Genomic DNA, 21,843 nt, shown 5'->3' with positions numbered 1-21,843 from the left:
AAGGAGAATGCGGCAATCATGCGGGAGGGAGTTCCTTGGCCCACAAAGCAATCTCTCAAGGATACTTTTGGCCTCGCATGCAAATCGATGCCAAAACATATGTTCTCAAATGCATCAAATGCCAAACCTTTGGCCACAACATCATCCAACCGGCTCGCGAGTTGATCAGCATCGCAAGTCCCTGGCCATTCCATATGTGGGGTATGGATATCATGGGACCATTCATCCCATAGAAAAGCACAGGGTTCCGCTTCGTTTTAGCTGCAACCGATTACTTCACTAAGTGGATCGAAGCAGTTCTTTTGGCACATGTCAAGGAGTCACATGTTAGAAATTTTATTTGGACTCACATTATCACCAGATTTGGTCTGCCACACACCTTGGTGATGGACAATGGTTCCCAGTTCAAAGGCAAAATGGTCAAAGAATTTTTGGCCAAGTGGAAGATAGTTCACGCATTCTCCACTCCACAGTACGCTCAAAGCAATGGTCAAGCAGAGGCCAGCAATAAGGTCATGTTAGAAAACTTAAAGAAAAAGATTGAAAAGAACAAGAGCCAATGGACAAACCAGCTAGAGAACATTTTGTGGGCTCATCGCACCACAGCTCGTTCCAGCACAAGCGAATCACCATTCTCCTTATGTTATGGCACAGAAGCTGTTATTCCCACCGAACTGACAATCACAACAACTAGATCCGAGCTTGTCGAGTCAGGACATAATGACTTGGTCCTAGCCCGAGAGGTTAATTTGTTGGAGGAGCGCCGCGACCTGGCAGTTATCAGAGTGGCATCATATCAACAGATTTTAAAGAGGTCCTACAACAAACGAGTACATCCTAGATCCTTCCAGCCTGGGGATCTAGTCCTGAAAAAGACACAGGATGACTCCAAACTAGCAGCAATATGGGAAAGACCGTACATAGTGGATCGAGTTGTTGGCAATGGGGCTTACTGGATTAAGACACAAGAAGGGAAACCACTTCCACGACCATGGAACACTTACTTGTTAAAGAGATTTTATCAATAAAAATTCAGTCTTGTACACAGTCATGTTCTTAATCTTTGTCAATTCAGATAGTTTAGTCACATTCGTATTGTCAACCACTCTATTCAAATTATTCTAGGATCAACTTTGTGAGAACGCTCTCAGTGAGCAGAACGCCCTCAGGGGCTACAAATGCTCTTAGCGAGCAACACGCCTTCATATGTCAAATACGCTCTTCGCGAGCAGAACGCTCTCAGGAGCTTACAGGCTCATAGCCTCTCCAAATCTCGCTAAGTTGAGGACCTATACTTCTAGGATCAACTTCGAGAACGCCTCTCGATGAGAGTAACGCCTTCTACAAACGCCTCTCGAAAGCAATAATACCTTCAGAGGTCAAATACGCCTCGGGAGCGAACGCCTCGAGAGCTTACAAGCTCATAGCCTCTCCAAATCTCGCTAAGTTGATGACCTATACTCCTAGGATCAACTTCGTGAGAATGCTCTCAGTGAGCAGTACGCCGTCAGGAGCTACATACGCTCTCAGTGAGCAGTATGCCTTCAGAGGCTAAATATGCTCTTCGCAAGCAGAACGCTCTCAGGAACTTATCGGCTCATGGCCTCCCTAATTCTCATTAGTTGGGGACCTATACCTCTAGGATCACCTCAGGGAGGTTGCTCTCCTGAGCAATACTTCACAAGCATAACACTTTCTTAAACTAAATCTCAGAGGCATACCACAAGCGCCATACACAAAATAATAACTACAAGCAGGCAAGCAAAACATGGCATTACATATACATTCACCAATCGAACTGCTCGGCCAAGGCCAGGAAACTAGTTCCAATCCACCGATTTGCTGGGTCTACTTAGAAAATCCAGATCTGTTCTTTGAACAATGGGAGCAAAATTAATGAATTGCCACTTCCGTGGAAACCAGTTCTCAGTATCAACTAATGCGAGCTGTTCAGGCAAGCCTAAAAACACAGCTCTATTGTTTAAAACTCTCATAGAGAGGAGAACACACAAAGCAGTTATCCAACTTAAACTTTTTTCAAAAACAAGATGAGAAATCACCATCAAAGAGCAACCACAACATGTTTATCTTCCGGGGTAGCACTGGTCGACGAAGGCTGCCTTGCCGATCTCAGCACAACGTGCATACCCGTACCCTGGTCCCCTTGTGCCTTCTTCAACTGGAAATATTTCTCATCCAGTTCGGCATACTGAGCACAGGCCGTGGCATACGCATCTTGAGCTTTGCGCGTGACCCCTGACATTGCTTGGCGTACTCGGTGACTTCCGCTAACTTTCCTTGCAGATCAGTCATTGCTGTAACAAGCTTAGCGTTCTCATCCCCAGCCGCACGGTACTTATCTGTCATCACGTCCAGCTTCGTCTTGTCAACTCCCCACGCAGCTCGCAGACATCCCAGCTCGACTCGGGAGTTGACATCAGTATCAGCGTGCTGCAAACGCTCTTCAGTTTGTCGTACCCCGCCAGAAACTACAAGGACAAGTTCAAGGTTACGATCCCTTACGAAACAAAGTGACAAGCCTAGCAAGTAAACACTCACCAAACAAGTAGCCATGTCCATGGTGCCCAGTAGCGTATCCATATCTTCATTCTTAACCTCAGCTTTGTTGCCGTCCAGCACGATCCCCTTCAGCAGACTGGTCGGTATGGGAGCCGAGTGGAAGCTGCAGTCAGAGCGTTTCACTGCACGCTTCTTCCCCGTTCTCCCCATATAGTAGAATTTGCTCCTCACATCCCCGATGCGAGGAGGCGAACTCTCACCAGCGACGTGGTGGCCTTGCCCCAGGTCGCTAGCTTCCTCAGTAGCCCGACCAGTGTCCTCAGCTTGCCAAGGCGACCTGAAGATAATGCCACCCGTCGAGCGACCTGAGCTCCTGGGTCGCTTGTTGCTCTTGGCCCTTAACGCTACAGCTTTTCTTTTACCACGATCTCCATGAATGTGCAGGTGGAACTCCATTTCCTCCATTATCAGAGGGGAGCTCTCTCTTAAACTCCCCTCTCCCCTGACATATTTGCGGCACCTGGCCATAAAGAAACCTACGCAGGACGTAGGTTAAATAAACAATCCTCAGGTTCCTTTTCAACAAAACAAAAGATATGGACATTTAAACAAAGAAGCCAAATGTACCTGAGTGAACCGACGAAGTAAAACGATGCAACATAGGCAAGAGAAGAACTGCGGCAGCAAGAAGAAGAGCAAAGGAAGAGCAAAGGCATTTGCTCTTCCAAGAGCACTACTATTTACAGTAAAGTAACGTATCTTCCCAAGACACGTCATGATGGCATCGAGACGCCAAAACGGCAGGCCACCTGGCAGCCATCATGTCATGACTCCTGACCACCCATATTCTTACACGTGCCACGCACGCGCTGTAACTCAGGCAGCTCCAAAGTAGAGAACGCCCCTCGCGTCCTCAAGACATGTGCGACCTACACCGTTTAAATCGGATAGCAAGCATGATAGACCAGCAAAGTCACAGGTCGTCGCCACCGTACCCTCCGTACGACAAGTCGTAACAACATACCCATACTTGCAGAATGCAAACATTCATATTATACACAATACTACTTATATAGAGCAAAGCAACATATTTCACATTCACGAAAAGGAGCGAACTGATGACCTCAGCGAAGCCTCAGTTCACAGACTAACCGAGCTGCTGAGAATACTCAGGAAATCCAACTCAGTTAGCCACTAGTCATTATAATCATAGGCAAAGAAGAAAAACGAGCTGCCCAGGTCAACCTAGGAAACCAACTCTATTGTTTACGGCTAAAGGCCAATTACAACCACAAACACCAACAACTTGTTCAAACAACATCATCAAAGTTTTCTGCAAGACTGACATTCAACACTGGGGCAGAGCTCGGATCACCAGTAGATGCCACAACTGCCTCGATAACGACCACATTCAGCTCGCCAGAACCTTGAAGCTGATCACTCACCACACCAGTAATAGGGGGAAGCACGACTGCAGGAACAATGCTAGCATCTTCGAGTGGCCCACCCCCGCGTTCTCCTGAAGTTCTTCGCTCTCGCTCCTCCTGCAAGTCGTCATATTTCTTCTCCAATTCCTCCACCTCAGCATGGATGGTGAGATAGGCCTCTTTCGCCTGTAGTGTGGAAGTCTTACATCGTTCAACATAAGCTTTCGCTGCGACCAACTGGCCTTTCAACGCCTCCACTTCATGCTTCAGCCCGATCGACTCATTCACCACAGATGTCTTCTGCAGCGTCAAGGCAGTGAGTTGGGGCTTCAAAGTGTCCAATTCTTTCTTCTCAAACTGTTGCACAGCTTGAAGATTCGAAAGCTCGTCCCTCAGCGACTCCACCTCCGTCTTCTCCAAATTAAATAACCGAAGCGGCCGTCTTCAACCGATACCCGGCCAATATCACCAAGGCGATAACTCGCACAACATATCACGTTAACATCAAACAACAACATATAGCACAATAACATAGCCAAGTTTGAATGCAAAAGTTACTCACCAGACACATCGCCTTATCCATCCCCTCAGATTCGACTCCAGCTCCACCGCATCCAGGTCTTTCCTATCATCGTCCAGCGTCATACTCTCCAGCAAACAAGCAACTATGGGTACGGACTTGTAGCTGCAGTCCGACCTCCTCACATAGCGCTTCTTCCCAGTCATTTCATCTATATACATCAGGTTGCGCCCAAATTCATCTTTCCCAAAGACCGAGTGCCCCTTACCGATCTCTCATACCAACCTTCCCTTCAAACTTGCCAGAGCATCTCCAACAACCCCGGGTCGGCGCGACCTCAGCCCTCACCCGTAACGTCGGGGCATTAGTCTCGCTCTCGAACTTCGAGCCGCCTCTTCCCCGGTTAAGCTTCACCACCCCCCAAGCAGTGGTCTCAAATTACCCTCGCATGACCTTGAAGGTCGAGACTCGGGGTCGTTACCCTTCCTCGTCGACAAGCGAGGTTCAAGGATTTCAAAGAGAGAGTCCTCCAAATCATAGGGAGAGTCCTCTTGACCTTGCCTAACTCCCAACCCAGACGTACTAGCACCTTCGGCGGGTCGCTTCACCCCAGTACGACCGCGTTTCTTATCTTCCCTAGTCACCAGATCACTCCGACATTTTTCCATCACAGACTTCTTCGACGTTCTCCCGCTCACCTTACCCCGCGCCCTGCTCTTTTGCACCTCCCTTTTCTCCCTAATCGCAGGTCCACCCCATTCTTTAAAGAAGTGTGCGACTTCTGGAAGCTTCGCTTGTTTCTCAGCTCAAGTCAACTTAGCGAACTTCTCAATCACCTTTCGGCTCGTCTCCTTTTCTAGGGGGATATCTACAAAGACAACAAAACAGCAATATCAGTACAACTCAGTTAATATAAGGTCAATATCCTCAAAGAGCGTACTGGTACCCACTAGTAAAGTCGCATATTTTATTCTCCACACTAAACCCGCTTGCACAGTAATTTCCCACAAGTAGAAACGGTCTTTTATCCCAATACTCGTTACTCACACCATCCAGGATGCTCGACAGCTTAGCTCGGGTTTGCAAGCTAAAGTTAAGCAACCGAGATTGCTTTAGGGAGAAATGCTCAATAATATCAGCGACCTCTATCCGGTATTCACTACTGGCGTTCAGCAGGTCAAACACCTTGAACAACCGCCACGTGTTACCCACAAACTGAACAGGTGCTTTGCCACAGCGGTTCAAGAACTCACAAACCATCTTAGAGAACGGTATCGTCATATGCGCCCTCAGATGCCCCTCACAGACGATAACCCTATAGTTCGGTGGGGTATACCTATTGCTAAAAACCGGAGCTTTATCCGGGCATGGGATCTCCGTGATCGCTACGGTTATCCCATATTTTTCCTTAAATAGGGGAACGCCTCAAAGCGGTTCCGTCCACAGCCCTAGGCAAGAGTGACCACCGGGACTCTAACCCTTCATTAACGACTGGAAGTGCTCACTTCAAAGACCTACGATGCAGATCGAGCCTCATCTTCCCCACTTCTAGCCTCCTCAACTGCTTCATCTTCATCACCAGCCTCAGTCACCCCACACACCAACTCATCTTTCTCTTCCTCCTCATCAGTCCAACCAAGAGAAACTTCGCGAACCTCCTGAGATCACGTATCATCTGAGTCAGACATCTCTCTCTCGCCCTAACGATTCTAGGCACTAGTAAATAAGCAAACGTCCTAACAACTCTAGAGCAAAGATTAAGCACGAAGCAAGAAGCAGGAGTTCAACAATGGCAGAAAACTAACTTGAAGGTTGTTACGGTACTGACTTAGTTTCTACAAGGCGAAGCAGCAAAGTGATGTTTCAAAAATCGCAAGCGTAATCTTTGAACAACTGCCCCTCCAGTTTCCAAGGCACCATGATTACACCCTAGCCCTAACTGCACACGACTTCCAACAAGCTGTCCTGTCTTTTCAAATCCCGAAAAAACCGGGCGGCACGTTGTCTCTGCAACTGCTCAGATCCTCTCACGTGATGAACAAGTTTCAAACATCCACGCCCACCATCTCACAGGATAACATAGGTCGTTCTCATTAACTCGTCAAGTATTTCCAACTCTAAACATGCTCCGCGCGCGCTACCATTTTCTCTCAGCAAGCCGCTTCCATGATTAGCACGCCCTACTGAGAGGGGGCTGTGTAAGGGAGTGATATTCTCCTTTAAGAATATCAGGCGCGTACTCAACATGATGGAAATACCTCACCGACCTGTGGAATCAGATCGCGTCCCTAAAATAAGAGAACGTTCCTAGAACAGTTCGCGCCAGCACGCGAACCAGGCTATAACATGACTCATCTTATCTTCTAGAAGCAATCATGAACAAGAGATGCACATGTACAAATCACTGCCACCAGCTACTGACCACTGCCGCAAGCTACTTGCCCAGACTAATAATCCCCATCATCACAGCAGACCTATAAAGACAGGTCCCGCACGCCTCCTCAATCTAGACCCCACGTTTGTGATACACTTTACACGTGGTGGGTGAGGATTCACTCTCAACATCTATAAATACTCCTCCTATGAACTATGCCAGACCTGATTCTTCTCTCCCCTCCGAATCGAGAGCAAGATACGTAGGCAGTTCGCTCCTAAGTTGAACTCGGTCCCAATAATAACCCTTTCTAATTCCCATTCAACCATATATGTAAGAAAAAATGACCTTTTAGTACCATGAACTTTGGTGGTTTTATCAATTTGGGCCACGAACTTTTTTTTTGGAGCAAATTGGGCCATGACCTTTGCAAAATCTATCACGTTAGGCCACCGGTGTGTTTCCGTTATTTCAAATGCTGATATGTACTAACGGATGCAAATGTGGCTTAACAGAATCTTATGTGGCTTTGCTGTAATCGACACCTAGAAACAGCTGATGTGGCATGATGATGTCATAATGTCGTCATCGTAAAATCACCCTTTGAATTCTGAAATTGACCTAGAAACATCTGATGTGGCATGATGATATCATAAGAGAGTCTTCATATGCTTAGCATCCCGCCTTTCTTTCATCCTTCTAGAGGGATAAACCTATCCAGATGAAGATAACAAAACCAACAACAACAAAAAGAGCATCAACAAAAGATAGACACACAAAAGTAGAAGGAAGAGGAAGAAGGATACGTATGCCAGCAACATGTGCAGCAAGAATATTTTAGTTAACCGAGAACTTGGTCATAAATCGGATGGTGAAACTATTAGATGGTTACTTGAACATCTTTGAACCCGGCTATTATTGTAGCAACAGAACTGGAACTATTCCTGCTATAGCTATGTCTGTAGGTGGAACTTTAAAGATACCAACTACATCTCCAAGTCAAGAAACACCAGCAGTAGATATGAATAAGAAGAAAAGAAAACGTCCTGTTACTAGTGATTTCTTTGATCCTATTAACGATGGGGTTTCTGTTTCTTCTGGTTTAGCACCTATTCAAGCAAGTGCAGTTTCAGCAACAACATATCAGCAAAGATCAAGGGCTTGTTCCTATGTGGGCTTTAGGATCCGGGGTAATGTTAACGTTAACATGGTCCCTTCAAACGCAACTTTTTGGATGATACCACCACCATCATCTATTACTGGACCTTCAAATCAATGAGTGCTTACACCACAGGGACTTTTTTTTTCTTTGAGACCAGCGGCGTAGCGCCCTTTCCTCATCAGTTGAGTGCTTTCACGACTGGACCTCCATTCTTCTTCCCGGAAGCGTCAGGGTGCGCACCAGTAGCTCCTGCTGCTCGCTTCACTTCTTTTTTCTCCATTGCCTACGTTGATGACGATAGTGTTGTTGAGTGTTGACTACTGAATTGTTGTCCACATAAAATTTTAATCGCATGATTAAGGTATCAAGTAAATGGAAGGTGTTGAATCCTCATAATCCGGTGGTGGTGGTGGAGGAGTTGGTGAGGAAGATGAACAGTGAATTTTTTGGTTTTGTTGGGCTTGGGTCGAAATCAATATGTGGGCTTATGTGAATTTGAAATTTCGGTGAAATTTCTATGAAACTTATGTGAAATTTCGGGTTCGAAACACTTTGAAATTTCGATGCCATGTCACCGATGATTAGGTGTGCACTTCAACGGTGACACATAAGCATTTGGTCGGACACATATACATCCGGCACGCCACATAAGCATGTGAAGTAATGGAATGATAACGGTGGCCTAAACTGATACAAAAAAGAAAGGTCATGGCCCAATTTGCTCAAAAAAAAAGTTCGTGGCCTAAATTGATAAAACCACCAAAGTTCATGGTACTAAACGGTCATTTTTTCTATATATAAAGGAAATCTGAATCACGCCTTTATAATTTCCACCCGCAGTTCTTTCAATATTAGACTTCCACCCCTAACTTCACACCAAAATACATTCCGTCTGTTTGCTGTATGTGCAAGTACACATATACCCCTCACCAGGTAAAATGACCAATAAGCCCTTTGACTTCTCCAAGACCAAAACTCATCCAATTGCCACGTGGCATCATCACACCCATCTAATCCAATGAACCTAAATTTTTTCTCTAAATGACGTCCACTACCCTTGCTCACCTAAAATACCCAAAATAACCTCACTCAAGTTTTCTCAATGGCCATGTGTCAACATCCTAACCAAATCCATCACCGCCACGTGGCATCATCCTAACTAACTTATCAGTCCGCACGTGGCAAAAATAGTCGTTTGTTCTTCACTCAACGAACTCCTTTAAGTGAACATGACCATTGTTCTTCACTCAGCGAACTCCTTGCTCAAAAAGGAAGAAGAACTGGAAGAAAGAAAAACAAAAAAAATGAGAGGTGGTGGAGAATTAGTCGCGTCAAAAGCAACATTGGAGAAGGTATTTCCATTTTGTACCTATTACTTCTTGTTACTTAAATTTTGTTAAAAGTACTCTTTTGTTAATTTTAGGATCGTGGTTGCTTCTCATGTGGAAAGCTTGATCATTGGATTTAGAATTGTCCCTGGAACGACTTTCTTTGCGAGAGATGCACTGTTGGTTGTGTTGTGAGAACTTCACAACAACCTCATTTATTTGGTCAAAAGTTTTTGAGTTGCCCAAACCCAAAGTGTTGGGGCTTTCAATGGATGAAGAATGCTCTGAAGGAGTCAATCGAGCAACAAACTCAGCAACAACCTAGTAAGTTGTTATCTGTAGATGGGGGGAGCTCTTCTGTAGGGAGTTCTAATGGGAAGTGGAGAGTTTCAGTTGAAATAGAAATGGATAATTTGTGTGATGGGTTCGAGGCAAATGTGACTGTGAAAGGAAAAGAGAAGGGTTAAGTTTGTAGTTTGTAACTAGAGTACTCTTAGTTTTATCAGTATTGTTGTTTTGTTTTGGATGTTTCGTTGTAATCTTGTAATCCTGTCAAGTTTGAGGTTTTAGTTTTAGAGTTAGTTTTAAATGTTGAAGTGAAGTTTTAGTTTGGTAATGAAATACTCATGAAGTTTTAGTTTGTTAATGAAGTTTTGAGTACTCGGAAGTTTTACTCAAGTTTTAGTTATGTTGTAAATGTTCATTCAATTTCAATCAAGAGTACTCTTAAATCAATCAGTCTTCTCAAATATGTTGAACTGTATGCAAAACAGTATTGCAGAGGAGAGTATGTTTGTCAGTCTTCAATCAATTAGTGTATGTTTGAAAACAGAGGAGAGTAGTAACAGAAAAGAGACTCAAGAAAAGACTAGAGAAAACTAACACTGACTCTAAACATTGAAACTAGAGTACTCTTGACTCTTGAAACTAACATAGCAACACTAAACATTGAAAATAATAGGACAAAACATGCAAAACATTGGAACTACCATAGGAGAGTACTCACCATAGGACACTTGACACTGACTTGAACTCCTAACTTGACTCTAAACATAGATCTTCAAACATAGAATGCTTGAACTTCAACTATAGAGCACACCATGAAACAAGACAAACTTGAGATTACTTCTTGTAGCTGGACTTCTTCTTGGTCAAACAGACTCCAGCTACTTCTAGTGCCAAGACAATTTCTTTAGCTTGACGTGCAGGTGATTGTGATGGTCCTGGACCACCTACTCTTGATGATCGCCTGATAAGAAGAGGAGGTGCTTTTGTTAGTGGTGGTGTTGGTTGTGGTGGTTCTGGTTGTGATGCAAATTTCAAATCAAAACCCTTGGCTAGTGGTGGAGGAGCAAACCCTAGTTTTGGAGCAAAGCCAGGTGGAGGATATGATCCTAATTCATCTTCACATCGACCAAAATAAGAGTCCAATTGTAAATAGCACATGCAATTGCAGTGCTTACAGACTTTGAGACTTAACCTACCATCGTTCTCCATTATCTCCAAGAACACCCTCTGATCTTTCTTGTCTTTGAGCAATGACTTGATTTGCTCAAAAGATTGTTCAATTTGTTTGCTATCTAACTCAAATTTATTCATTGTTCCTGCTTTCACCATTGTTTGTTGAGTTTGTTTTGTTTGCATTTTTTGTGTGAGGAGATGAGAGATGTGATTGGTGATGTGAGTTGTGCTTGAGGGGTGGTCATGCCTTTATAGAACAGAGATGAACAATGTTTATTCACGAGGCATTGACTAGCCAGCCTAGAAAACAGATGAAAAATTATCACAATAACTCGTCACAATATTTCTATTTCTATAGAGTACTCATTTATATATGAGTCTCTTCCTATATAAGCAAACACAATATCACAACTTTCTTTCTTAATATGCTAATTTAATTCCATAAATCCATAACTGCCAATTTTAAAAGAGTTTTAAAACCCAAGATACGCCATTAATCCATCAGTCTGTAACCAAAATGAGCTGTACATTGACACATACCAAAATGAGTTTTAAAACCCAATATACACCATGTTTCTGTCCAAAATGAGTAAAAAACAACCAAAACAAATGCAAACATACTAACTTACAAAAGCATCATTCATCCAACTATACATTGATTGCATTGTTCCAAGTTTATTGTTCCAAAAGTATCCCAAAAGTAACTCCAAAAGTAACAAGTCTAAACTGACCACCTTGAACTTTGGTCTAGGTTGTACAGGCTTCACATATAGCTTCTCCACTAGCTTGATAGGTGGTGCCTTGAAAGGAGCCCTAACACTAGCAGCTACTTACAACTGTTGGTGCCTTGAAAGGAGCCCTAACACTAGCAGTATTCGTTTTCTTTATGATCAACATGTAAAACACTTGCACTATTCTTTTTCTTTTTTTTCCCCTCTCCTTGCTTCATGATCAAGTCACCCATAGCAGCATGTAAAACACTTACACTATTCCTTTGCCCCTCTCTTTGCTTCATGATCAAGTCACCCATAGCAGCATGTAAAACACTTACACTATTCCTTTGCCCTTCTCCTTGCTTCATGATTAAGTCACCCATAATATGTCTATGCTCTGGTGCTTTGAAAAAGGTATGTCCATTGCTTTGGCTCTTCCTTGGGTGTTCATGTCTTGGTGGTGCCACTCTAACTGGTGCATTGCTTGGTGGTTCTGCTATGGGGTCACTTGGAGGAGCATCACTTGCAGGAGCATCACTGTCATTTCTTAATGCCTTGTATTTTGCCTTTTTAATACCACTCTGAGTCTTCCACACAATTTTTCTACAAAACAAGACAAAAACAATTTAGATTTGGTATCATTTTAGTAACAATGACTAACCTAGTACAATTAGAACTTACTTTTCCCTGTCCATGACAGTGGACTCTCCTATCACAGTTCTAGACTTTGTCCACGGTTTAGGTTTCAATCTTGGTGTTGTTTTCTTTGCATTTCTTCCATTACTTCCATTGCTTGATACTTCTGATGCAGCAGGATCTTTACATGACTTTGCATTATGCCCTTCTCCTTTACATTTGCTGCAAGTCATTTTCCTCTTTTTATAGACATGCCCATTTTCATTTTCATCCTCAGCCCTCATTATCTCCTTTCTAGGCCTTCCAATACCCCTCACCAAAGGAGGTGGTTTCACATGTTTGGTTGGATCCTAAGAAAATTAAACACTTTACAAATTTGTTTAAAGAACATAAATTTATTTGAAGAACATTAAACTTGGCAAATATATAAACCTCATATATAAATAAATACTTACAGGTTTAGGCCAATCTTTGACATCTTTCATGGGTTTGACATTACTTGTGTAAGCTAGCTTGTACTCTGAGACCCAAAAGTAAGAGCTGCAGTACTCAACCCACTCAACTCTCCTTGGTAAGAACACTCTCACCACATGAATACACACAATCCCAGTCATCTGTCATACCCTACATTCACAAGTGTGGTCCACAATATTGACAGCCCACCTATCACCATGGTAATTTTTCACCACAAAAAGATGATCATCTGAACCTTCAAATGTGTAGTGGGGACATACTTCAATCATCTTGGATATATGTTTATTCACTCTAGGGACCAATCCATTTTGATCCCATTCTTTACAAGTCTGTTTTCTCTTGTACCTCAAACTTATCAACAAAATGTGATATTTGTCAAGTAAACAGGTAATTGGAAGGTCTCTCAGTTCCAAGATCCAACTATTGAAAGACTCTGAGAAATTACTACTTACTTGTTCAACTTTAAGTTCCTCAGCAAAATGAGACCTAGCCCATGTTTCATATTTCTCCTTTTGCAACCACTTATGTGCTTCAATGTTTTCTTTTTTTATCACTTCCATCCACCTCTCAAAGTCTTCCTTTTTATATGCCTTTGAGGCAGCCCATACAAGTTGTTCCATATACTCACCCTTGAACAACTTTTTGAAGTTCTTATACATGTGTTTGAAATAGAACCTATGTTGTGCTCTAGGAAATATGCACTTAACAGCTTGAATCAAACCCTTTTGCCTGTCAGAAATAAAGGTAACAGGCCAAGGGTGTAGTTCTAGCTTCTCAGCCATGATACTCAAAAACTCACTCCATGACTGCTTACACTCAGATCTACAAATGTATATAGTCAATGGAAATAAACCATTATTTCCATCTAAAGCAACCATGCTAAGCACCTGGCCTCCATATTTCTCTTTAAGGAAACAACCATCCAACCCCACTAATAGCCTACAACCAACTGAAAAACCCTGAATACAAGCATCAAATGAAATACACACTCCTTCAAACTGAAGTGTGTCAACATCTCTTGAGTATTTTGCAATAGTTGATAGAGCATTACTTTCATGAATCTACAAGCAAGCAACAAACATGCAATTATTCAGTACAATCAATTTGACAGTTGAAATCACAAAGTATAAACATTTATAAAGTGTATACCATGTTACATAGCACTGGGATTATGTTGTAGCTTTCCTCATAATCACCATAAATCTGTTGTAGAGACTTGAATCTTGCATTCCAAGCTGTCTAATAACTTATATTGACATGAAAAACCCTCGTGACTTCTTCTTTTATGAAAACAGGAGTCATGGTTTTAAAATGAACATTGGACAAAACAATAGAATAGTTACTACATTAGTACAATGTAAAATGACAAATATGAGATAATTAAACTCCACACACTTATAATTAACTAACCTTCATTTGATCTTGAATTTTTCTGACTACCCAATTTACATTGGCCATTATGTTCAACATATCACAATCAGCCTGACAAGTATGTATTGGCTTCAGTGTATTCAGCCTCATTCTGAATCCATCTTCATCTCTCCTTAAATAAGCTACCCATGGACATTGTACCTTCTTTCTGTCTTCTCCTAAACAAACCACTCTAATTTTTAATGGGCCATTCTTGATTAAGTCACCAACAAACCTATTTCCTATACAAAAATCTTTTTTATCATCTCTCAAAACATCAATGTTAGGCCACTCCATTCCTACCTCCCAAATTAATGGTTTGTTTACAGACTGCTCACTTCCCTCTTCTATATCAATAATATTGTCAGTCCCTGCAATGAAGTCAACAAAGTCTACTTTGTTTGCAATGACATGGTCTTCCTCATCCTCAGAAGAATGTGTACTCTTATACCCCTCATCATCCTCAATCTCATCTATGGGTCTTGGTGGTGGTGGTGGTGGAGGTAAAAAAGGTGTTGGTGCATGTGAAATGGGTGTTGTGGAATCTGAAATAAAGGATGGACCTGAAATGTGTGGAGTAGATGCATTGGTTGTATGTGGTGGTAGAGATAATATATCAGCTTGCGGAGCTAATATATCAGCTTGTGGACCTGAACTTAGAGGTGCTATTGGTGGTAAATCCTCATTCCAGTCATCCTCTCCATTAGAATCATCTAATGTACCAATACACTTCTTTGAGTAAAAATCATCATTATCTTTAATGCTAGACTTATTCTTAGTGATACTTCTTTTCCTTGTACTCATTTTCTTTACATTCTTGGTAGGCTTCCTACACTTTGGAGTTGTAACTTGTGAAGTTGGCACAATCATAGTTTCAACTAGCTCTATAAGTTCCCCTTCAAGTTCAACAAATACATGATTCCACCCACTTATATTTTCCTCCATGTTAGCCCACATTTGCATCAAATCATTGTCATTCTTAACATACACCTTCTCACCATTCAAAGTGTACACTATTTCAAATCCTACACTAATATCAAACAAATAGTTCTCCTTTATATCATCTACTAAATCCATAAAATTTATCCTATCCCCGTCCACATTCCTTATTTTCTCCATAACACTACCTCGATAATTATCTTGGGAATATAGTGAACCATCAGGTGCCTCTTGAAACGTCCCATGATAATGAAGGATCAAGTTTCTTTTAGCAAATAGTCCCTTTCCATCTGATTATTATAACAACCAAAAAAACAAAATATCCAACTTACAATACAAGCATGAATCAAACATATTTATAAAACAAAACATTCCACTATTATATACATTTTCAACTATACAAACAATAACTCATGTTATAATGACAAAAACTTAAATGGATTGTACTCAAACAAAGGTTTTTAACAATAACATTATCATGAAAATTAAACATTGGACTAAAAGTCTTACATTTCTCACTTGACACACTTTAAACCACCTAAAAACATGTTAAAACTGATTAAAGGTGTGAAGTTTAAGCAACTTACCTTGAAGTTTTTGTAAGATCACGTGTAAGTAAACCAGCTACCACCTACTTACTTGCTTTGAGTTCTTGAGTTCTTGTTCATATGGATTTGTCTAGTAAACTAGATAAAGTTGGGTTTGTCAAGATGGAGCTTTACATCATGTTGGAGTTCACAATGAAGAAGATAACTTAGGATGATTCAACAATTTTTTTCTTTAGCTTAGCTTAGCTAAGAAGAGTAACATGTGCCACTGAAAATGTTCTTTGATGAGACGTGTTGCGCATGTTTTGTTCTCCACTGTTGATGGATTTGGTTAGGATGTTGACACGTGGCCATTGAGAAAACTTGAGTGAGGTTATTTTCGGTATTTTAGGTGGGCAGGGGTAGTGGACGTCATTTAGGGAAAACAATTTAGGTTCTTTGGATTAGATGGGTGTGATGATGCCACGTGGTAATTAGATGAGTTTTGGTCTTGGGGGAGTCAAAGGGTTTATTGGTCATTTTACCTGGTGAGGGGTATATGTGTACTTGCACATACATCAAACAGACATAATGTATTTTGGTGTGAAGTTAGGGGTGGAAGTCTAATATTGAAAGAACTGGGGGTGGAAATCTAATTGGAAAAGTTGCTGGGGGTGGAAATCTAATTCACTCTTTTCCTTAGTTGCTTGACATAGTAACAATGCATATTTGATTGTCAAAGATCATGTAGGATAAACCAAATCCTATCCCTGATAACAATGCATATTTGATTATCACAAGTAATGAATACATGTACGTTTTTTTATTTCGTATTTTTTTTTTCTTTTTAGTTTTAGGAGGAGGGACAAACATGTAAAATCAGAACTTTTGAGAATCTTGTGCAAGCTATAGTTTCCCTTTTTTGGTGGAACTAGTAATACGTGTGTGGCTATTAATTGGCTTGGAGTCCTTGTAGGCAAGAACGCTCGGAGCAAAAAATCGCTTGTTTGCTCACTCTTAAATACTCATTTTCTTACTCACTTTCTGTGTCGTCCATTTGCTAAATCTAAAGCCAAGAAATTTGTTGACATGGAGACTTGGACCAAGTCAAAATAATTGTAGAATCTGGCTTGTCAAGCCAAGCCATGAATAAACTGAATCATTTAACACAAATACACATCAACAAGCCCACTAGAATTTGATTGTACAAATGAACGACACATAAAGTGAGTAAGAAAATGAAACCGATCCCTTCCCTTTGGAGAATGGAGAATGCTCAGATTGAGCCACGTCAGCAAATAGTTTTTATTACTCCTTACCAAATTACTATTTACTTTCCTCATGTAAATACCCTTGCAAGTGGTCTACTTTGTAATTTTAATAAATTCTATTTGGTCTTTTCACAGTTTAATAAAAGAAAAACCAATCATACACCCTCTTATTTTGAACTGTATGCTGGGGTAACTAAGTAATTAACCATCTAAAAAAGAAAGAAAACACCACCCCCAAGAGAAACCTTCTTTGCGAATCAAGAGAAAAAAAAGAAAAAGAAAAACGCCTCTCTCTCTCTCTCCATATAATTTTGATTTTATATGGATTGTTTGATTTGTAAATTGGAGGGGATTTCTTGATTTGGAATTTGATAGAAGATAGAAGTGAATGTACGTGAAGATTGAGGGTACCTCTATACATTCTAGACGATATTTGGTCTTATTATTTGTGTACTATTATCAGTTTGTTTGGTCATAGGAGATCAAAGATGTTTAATTTAAAAGTTCTTCATATGGATTATTAATCTTAGGGGTGAAATATATGTTGAGCACAGAGCTCTGTGTTCGGTATCTCCATCTCATTAGAGGGTTTTTGTTATGAACTAGACCGGGTTAGTGTTTTAAAGCGAGTTCGTGAACAGTAAATCGAGTTCGCAACCTAGTTCACTGAATGGTAAATGGAGTTCATGAATAGTAAACGTAAAGTAACTGAAAATGAAAAATAAACAAAACAATCTCTGCTTCAAAAAGAATGCAGGGCCTAATCTCTATTTCATTGAAACTAGAACCTGAGTTCTTAACTATTTTCTTCTTAATTTTTCTAAACAACCTTTCTCTCTTTATACATCAGTCCAACAAGTAAAATACTACAATACCCTTGCACTAGAAAACTAGTCAGTTAGTCCTATATGGACATGACAATACCTTCCCCTCTAAACATCCTTGTCCTCAAGGATGAAACTTGGGAACCATATACTGCTTATAAATGACAGTCCTATGTTGATGCCAACCTGCACCATTCATCATGCACCGCACCCAAGCGCATTGTCTAGACCAATATTATTTAAATCATCTTTAGCTGTGATGAATCATGAAATGCAAAGCTCTCTTTCTGGCAGCAAGTGGAATTATCCTCAAAAGCCCAACTTTGCATCAACGAGTACCAACTGGTTATTAGAAGTTTTAGCAAGGGGAGTTCGAACATGGTGCAGTCATGTGCATGAAAAAGTTTATATAGCTTCTTCACTTGTTTCATCGAAGTAACTTTATTTGTTGCATTAGGATCCAAACCTTCAATGACTTTAGCAGTAGCTTCATCCGCGATTCCTCTAACACCGCCAATAGGTACCTTACTAGTTATGTGTTGTGAATAAAACAATACGGAAACAACGTTATCCACTACAAATAGATCAACCCTACACAAGGATTGATCCTCCTCTCTAGACAAGACTTCAACACCCTCCAAGTACTATCCCAACACTTCTCATTAACAATTTAACAAGTATATAAAGTAAAGATAATAATGTAAAAGAAAACCAACCATAAGACAAGGATATATCGTGGTTCGGCAATTTGCCTACGTCCACACTGGCGAGTTCCAAGCTTTACTAGATGTCCAGAGTTACAGATTACAAGAGCTCTCAATTCACTCACAAAGAATGAACACTCAACTCACTAAGAATTTCTCTTTTACAATCTCTTTCTTTCTTTCTTTTGGTTAGGTTAAGTTTTTACAGAAAAAACTTATATTTATACTGTTTCCGAAAACAGTCGAAGTCTTGCTGAAATACGATGGGGCGCGGGCGTGCGCGTGCCAAACAACCTGTTCGTTCACCAAAGAGAGGAGTGCGGGCGCGCCCTTGTCCAGACATACTTAGAGCGCGGGCGCGCCTAACAACCTATTCGCCAATGAGAGAAAAAAAAACTCCTTTTTTCTTTACATTCTCCACCTCGGTGAGGTTTTAACACATAAAACCGAGCCGAACACATTTAGCAAGAAGCACTAGTCCTGAAACTTGCCGTCAACTACCTCGAAGGGCCATGCCCACAAAGGGCTATGCCCACGAAGAGCCACCCACAAAGAGTGTCTTGCTCACGAAGAGCCACCCACAAAGAGTCATGCTCACAAAGAGCAATCACGCCCACGAAGGGCCATGCCTACGAAAGGCATCAATCAACAATGCATGAGCCTCCACCATTTGTGGAGTACCTCCAACCAATGTTGGAACTCAACTCCATAGAAAACCTTCTACAACCCAAAGCCCTTTTGCCCGTAGGCAATGAAACAAATTCCCAAGTACAAACTTGTCACGAGCCTCCACCATTTCATGCATATCCACTGACCAATCTTTGTAATGACCATCTCTAACAATTTCTTTGAAGTCGTTTGGTTCATCACCCTCGATATTCAGTGCATATGTAACCGAGTCCAGTTGACCATAATGCTTCACTAGCTTATCATGCCCATACTTCGTAACTTGTTTCGCACTTCTGTTTGGCTTTGATCTAGCCAAAGCTTGCTACTCAGGTTGTTGTAGCTCTACTTCTTGTTGAATAGTTCTTTCATTAATAACCTCACTCTCTATATCATCCTCTGACGCTTCCATCTCAATCACTTGAGATTCTATAGAATCACAACTATTTCCAGCCTTCTCCGGCCTGCTAAAATGTAGCACCGAAGTCTCATCAAAGGTAATCTCACTGCTGACTAGGAACTTGTGGTTCTCAAGACACCATAATCCGTATCCCTTTTCTCCCTTTGCGTAGCCCAAGAATATAACTTTCTTAGCTTTAGGATCAAGCTTACTATCCTTTATATGGTAGTAAGCACTAGATCCAAACACACGCAAAATATCATAATCAGCTGGTTTCTCTATCCACACCTCATAAGGTGTCTTGCAATCTATTGCCGGAACTGGTGATCTATTATACAAGTAACACGCCATGGCCACTGCATCTGCCCAGAACTCTTTGCTAATATTGACATTGGAAAACAAACACCTAGCTTTCTCAAGTAACGTGTGATTCATTCTTTCTACTAACCCATTCTGTTGTGGCGTGCTCCTCACTGTCCACTATCTAGCAATACCCTGTTGTGCACAAAACTCCTTGAAAGGACCATAGGTATACTCAGTACCATTATCAGACCTCAAAGTTTTCACCTTTCTTTCTATGTGTTTCTCAACCATTGTTTTCCACCTTTTAAATGTCTCGAAAACTTCATCCTTGGACTTCAAGATATATACCCACACATAGCGTGTATAATCATTGATGAAAGAGACATAATACCGGTTACCTCCCTTAGAAGCCACTCTAGAAGGTCCCCACACATCTGAATGCACATAATCCAGGATGCCTCTCGTCTTGCTTGCTTGTACCGAACTTGACTCTGCACTGCTTGCCATAGACACAATGCTTGCAGAATTCCATACTTGGTTTCTTCAAATCTTTCAGTAGTCTTCGCTTGCACAACTCAGACAATCCCCTTTGGTTTATATGCCCAAGGCGCATATGCCATAATTTTGTGCATTCAGAATCATCAACACATGTATCCACTGCTACATCGCCTATCACTGTACTACCCAACAAAGTATACAAGTTTCTATGTCTTTAACCCTTCATAATGACTAAAGAGCTACTAAGGATCTTTAGGACTCCACCATTTCCACAAAATTGTGGCCTTTGGAATCCAAGACACTAAGAGAAATGAGGTTCTTCTTTAATTCAAGAACATGCCTCACATCGGTTAAAGTCCTTACCACACCATCATGCATCTTGACCCGTATAGTTCCAATTCCTACTGTCTTACAAGCAACATTATTACCCATCAAAATAGAATCTCCACTCAAGTTCTCATTAGGTAGCAAACCACTTCCTATTTGGACACATGTGGTAGGAACACCCAGAATCAAGAATCCACTTATCGGTCATGTGGTTGTCTTATATAAACATCAAAAAACTTACATCATCCCTATCAAAGCCAGAAGCAAGACTTGCTTCACTAACATCCTCATTCTCAAACTTACCACTTATCTTGTTATTCTTTTTCGGGCTAGGGAAATCATATAGATAATGCCCCTTTTCCTTGTAATTGTAACACCGTACATGTTTTAAGGGCTTCTTCGAACTACCTTTCCACTTGCTTGTGGAAGTCATCTCATTCGACATCACCCTCACTGTCTTTTTTTTTGCTTCTTTATCAAACTTCTCTACTTCAAATCTAGCATTTGACATCTTGGGAGCCTTTATTCAAGTCACACACAATAACCCAAAAAAAAAAAAATCTCACTCAGGAATTTTATCGAACACTTTATCTATGCAAATTTTCAGCAATATGGTTCTTTACCAAAACTCAAAATCTTAGGTCGTATACCCCGCTCTGATACCAATTGTTGTGAATAAAACAATGCGGAAATAACGTTATCCACTATAAATAGATCAACCCTACACAATGATTGATCTTTCTCTCTAGACAAGACTTCAACACACTCCAAGTACTATCCCAACGCTTTTCATTAATAATTTAACAAGTATATAAAGTAAATATAATAATGCAAAAGAAAACCAACCACAAGACAAGGATATATCGTGGTTCGGTAATTTGCCTATGTCCACACTGGCGAGTTCCAAACTTTACTAGATGCCCAGAATAACAGATTACAAGAGCTCTCAATTCACTTACAAAGAATGAATACTCAACTCAATTTCTCTCTTACAATCTCTTTCTTTCTTTCTTTTGGTTAGGTTAAGTTTTTACAGAAAAAACTTATATTTATACTATTTCGGAAAACATTCGAGCGCGCGCGCCTAACAACCTGTTCATTCGCCAAAGAAAAGAGTGCGGGCCCGCCCTTGTCCAGGCATACTTGGAGCACGGGCGTGCCTAACAATCTGTTCGCCAATGAGAGAAAAAAAACTCTTTTTCTCTCTATATTATGTTAAAAAAACTCTTTTTTTCTCTATATTATGTTAGGACATTTTTTTGTTGGGTCTTCGATGCAGGTTCCAGCCTTTCTACCATAAATGATAAGAGGACCAAGGTTTGTACGGTCATGAGTGATGGCAAAGCATGCGTCACTAAC

General features: G+C 41.1%; 1 protein-coding gene across 1 annotated transcript; it reads left to right on the top strand.

Annotated features, from left to right (window-relative positions):
- The first annotated feature begins 515 nt into the window (after positions 1 to 515).
- On the top strand, positions 516 to 1,028 carry LOC147489294 (uncharacterized). Its single transcript, XM_086574609.1, has one exon. The coding sequence runs from the start codon at positions 516 to 518 to the stop codon at positions 1,026 to 1,028; it is 513 nt and encodes a 170-aa protein (XP_086430735.1).
- The last annotated feature ends 20,815 nt before the right edge of the window (positions 1,029 to 21,843 follow it).

Source organism: Coptis chinensis, chromosome 7 (assembly GCF_015680905.1).
Source record: "Coptis chinensis isolate HL-2020 chromosome 7, ASM1568090v1, whole genome shotgun sequence".
Taxonomy (NCBI): domain Eukaryota; kingdom Viridiplantae; phylum Streptophyta; class Magnoliopsida; order Ranunculales; family Ranunculaceae; genus Coptis; species Coptis chinensis.
Note: the sequence above shows the minus strand (reverse complement) of the source record. Positions and strands in the feature narration are given on the sequence as shown.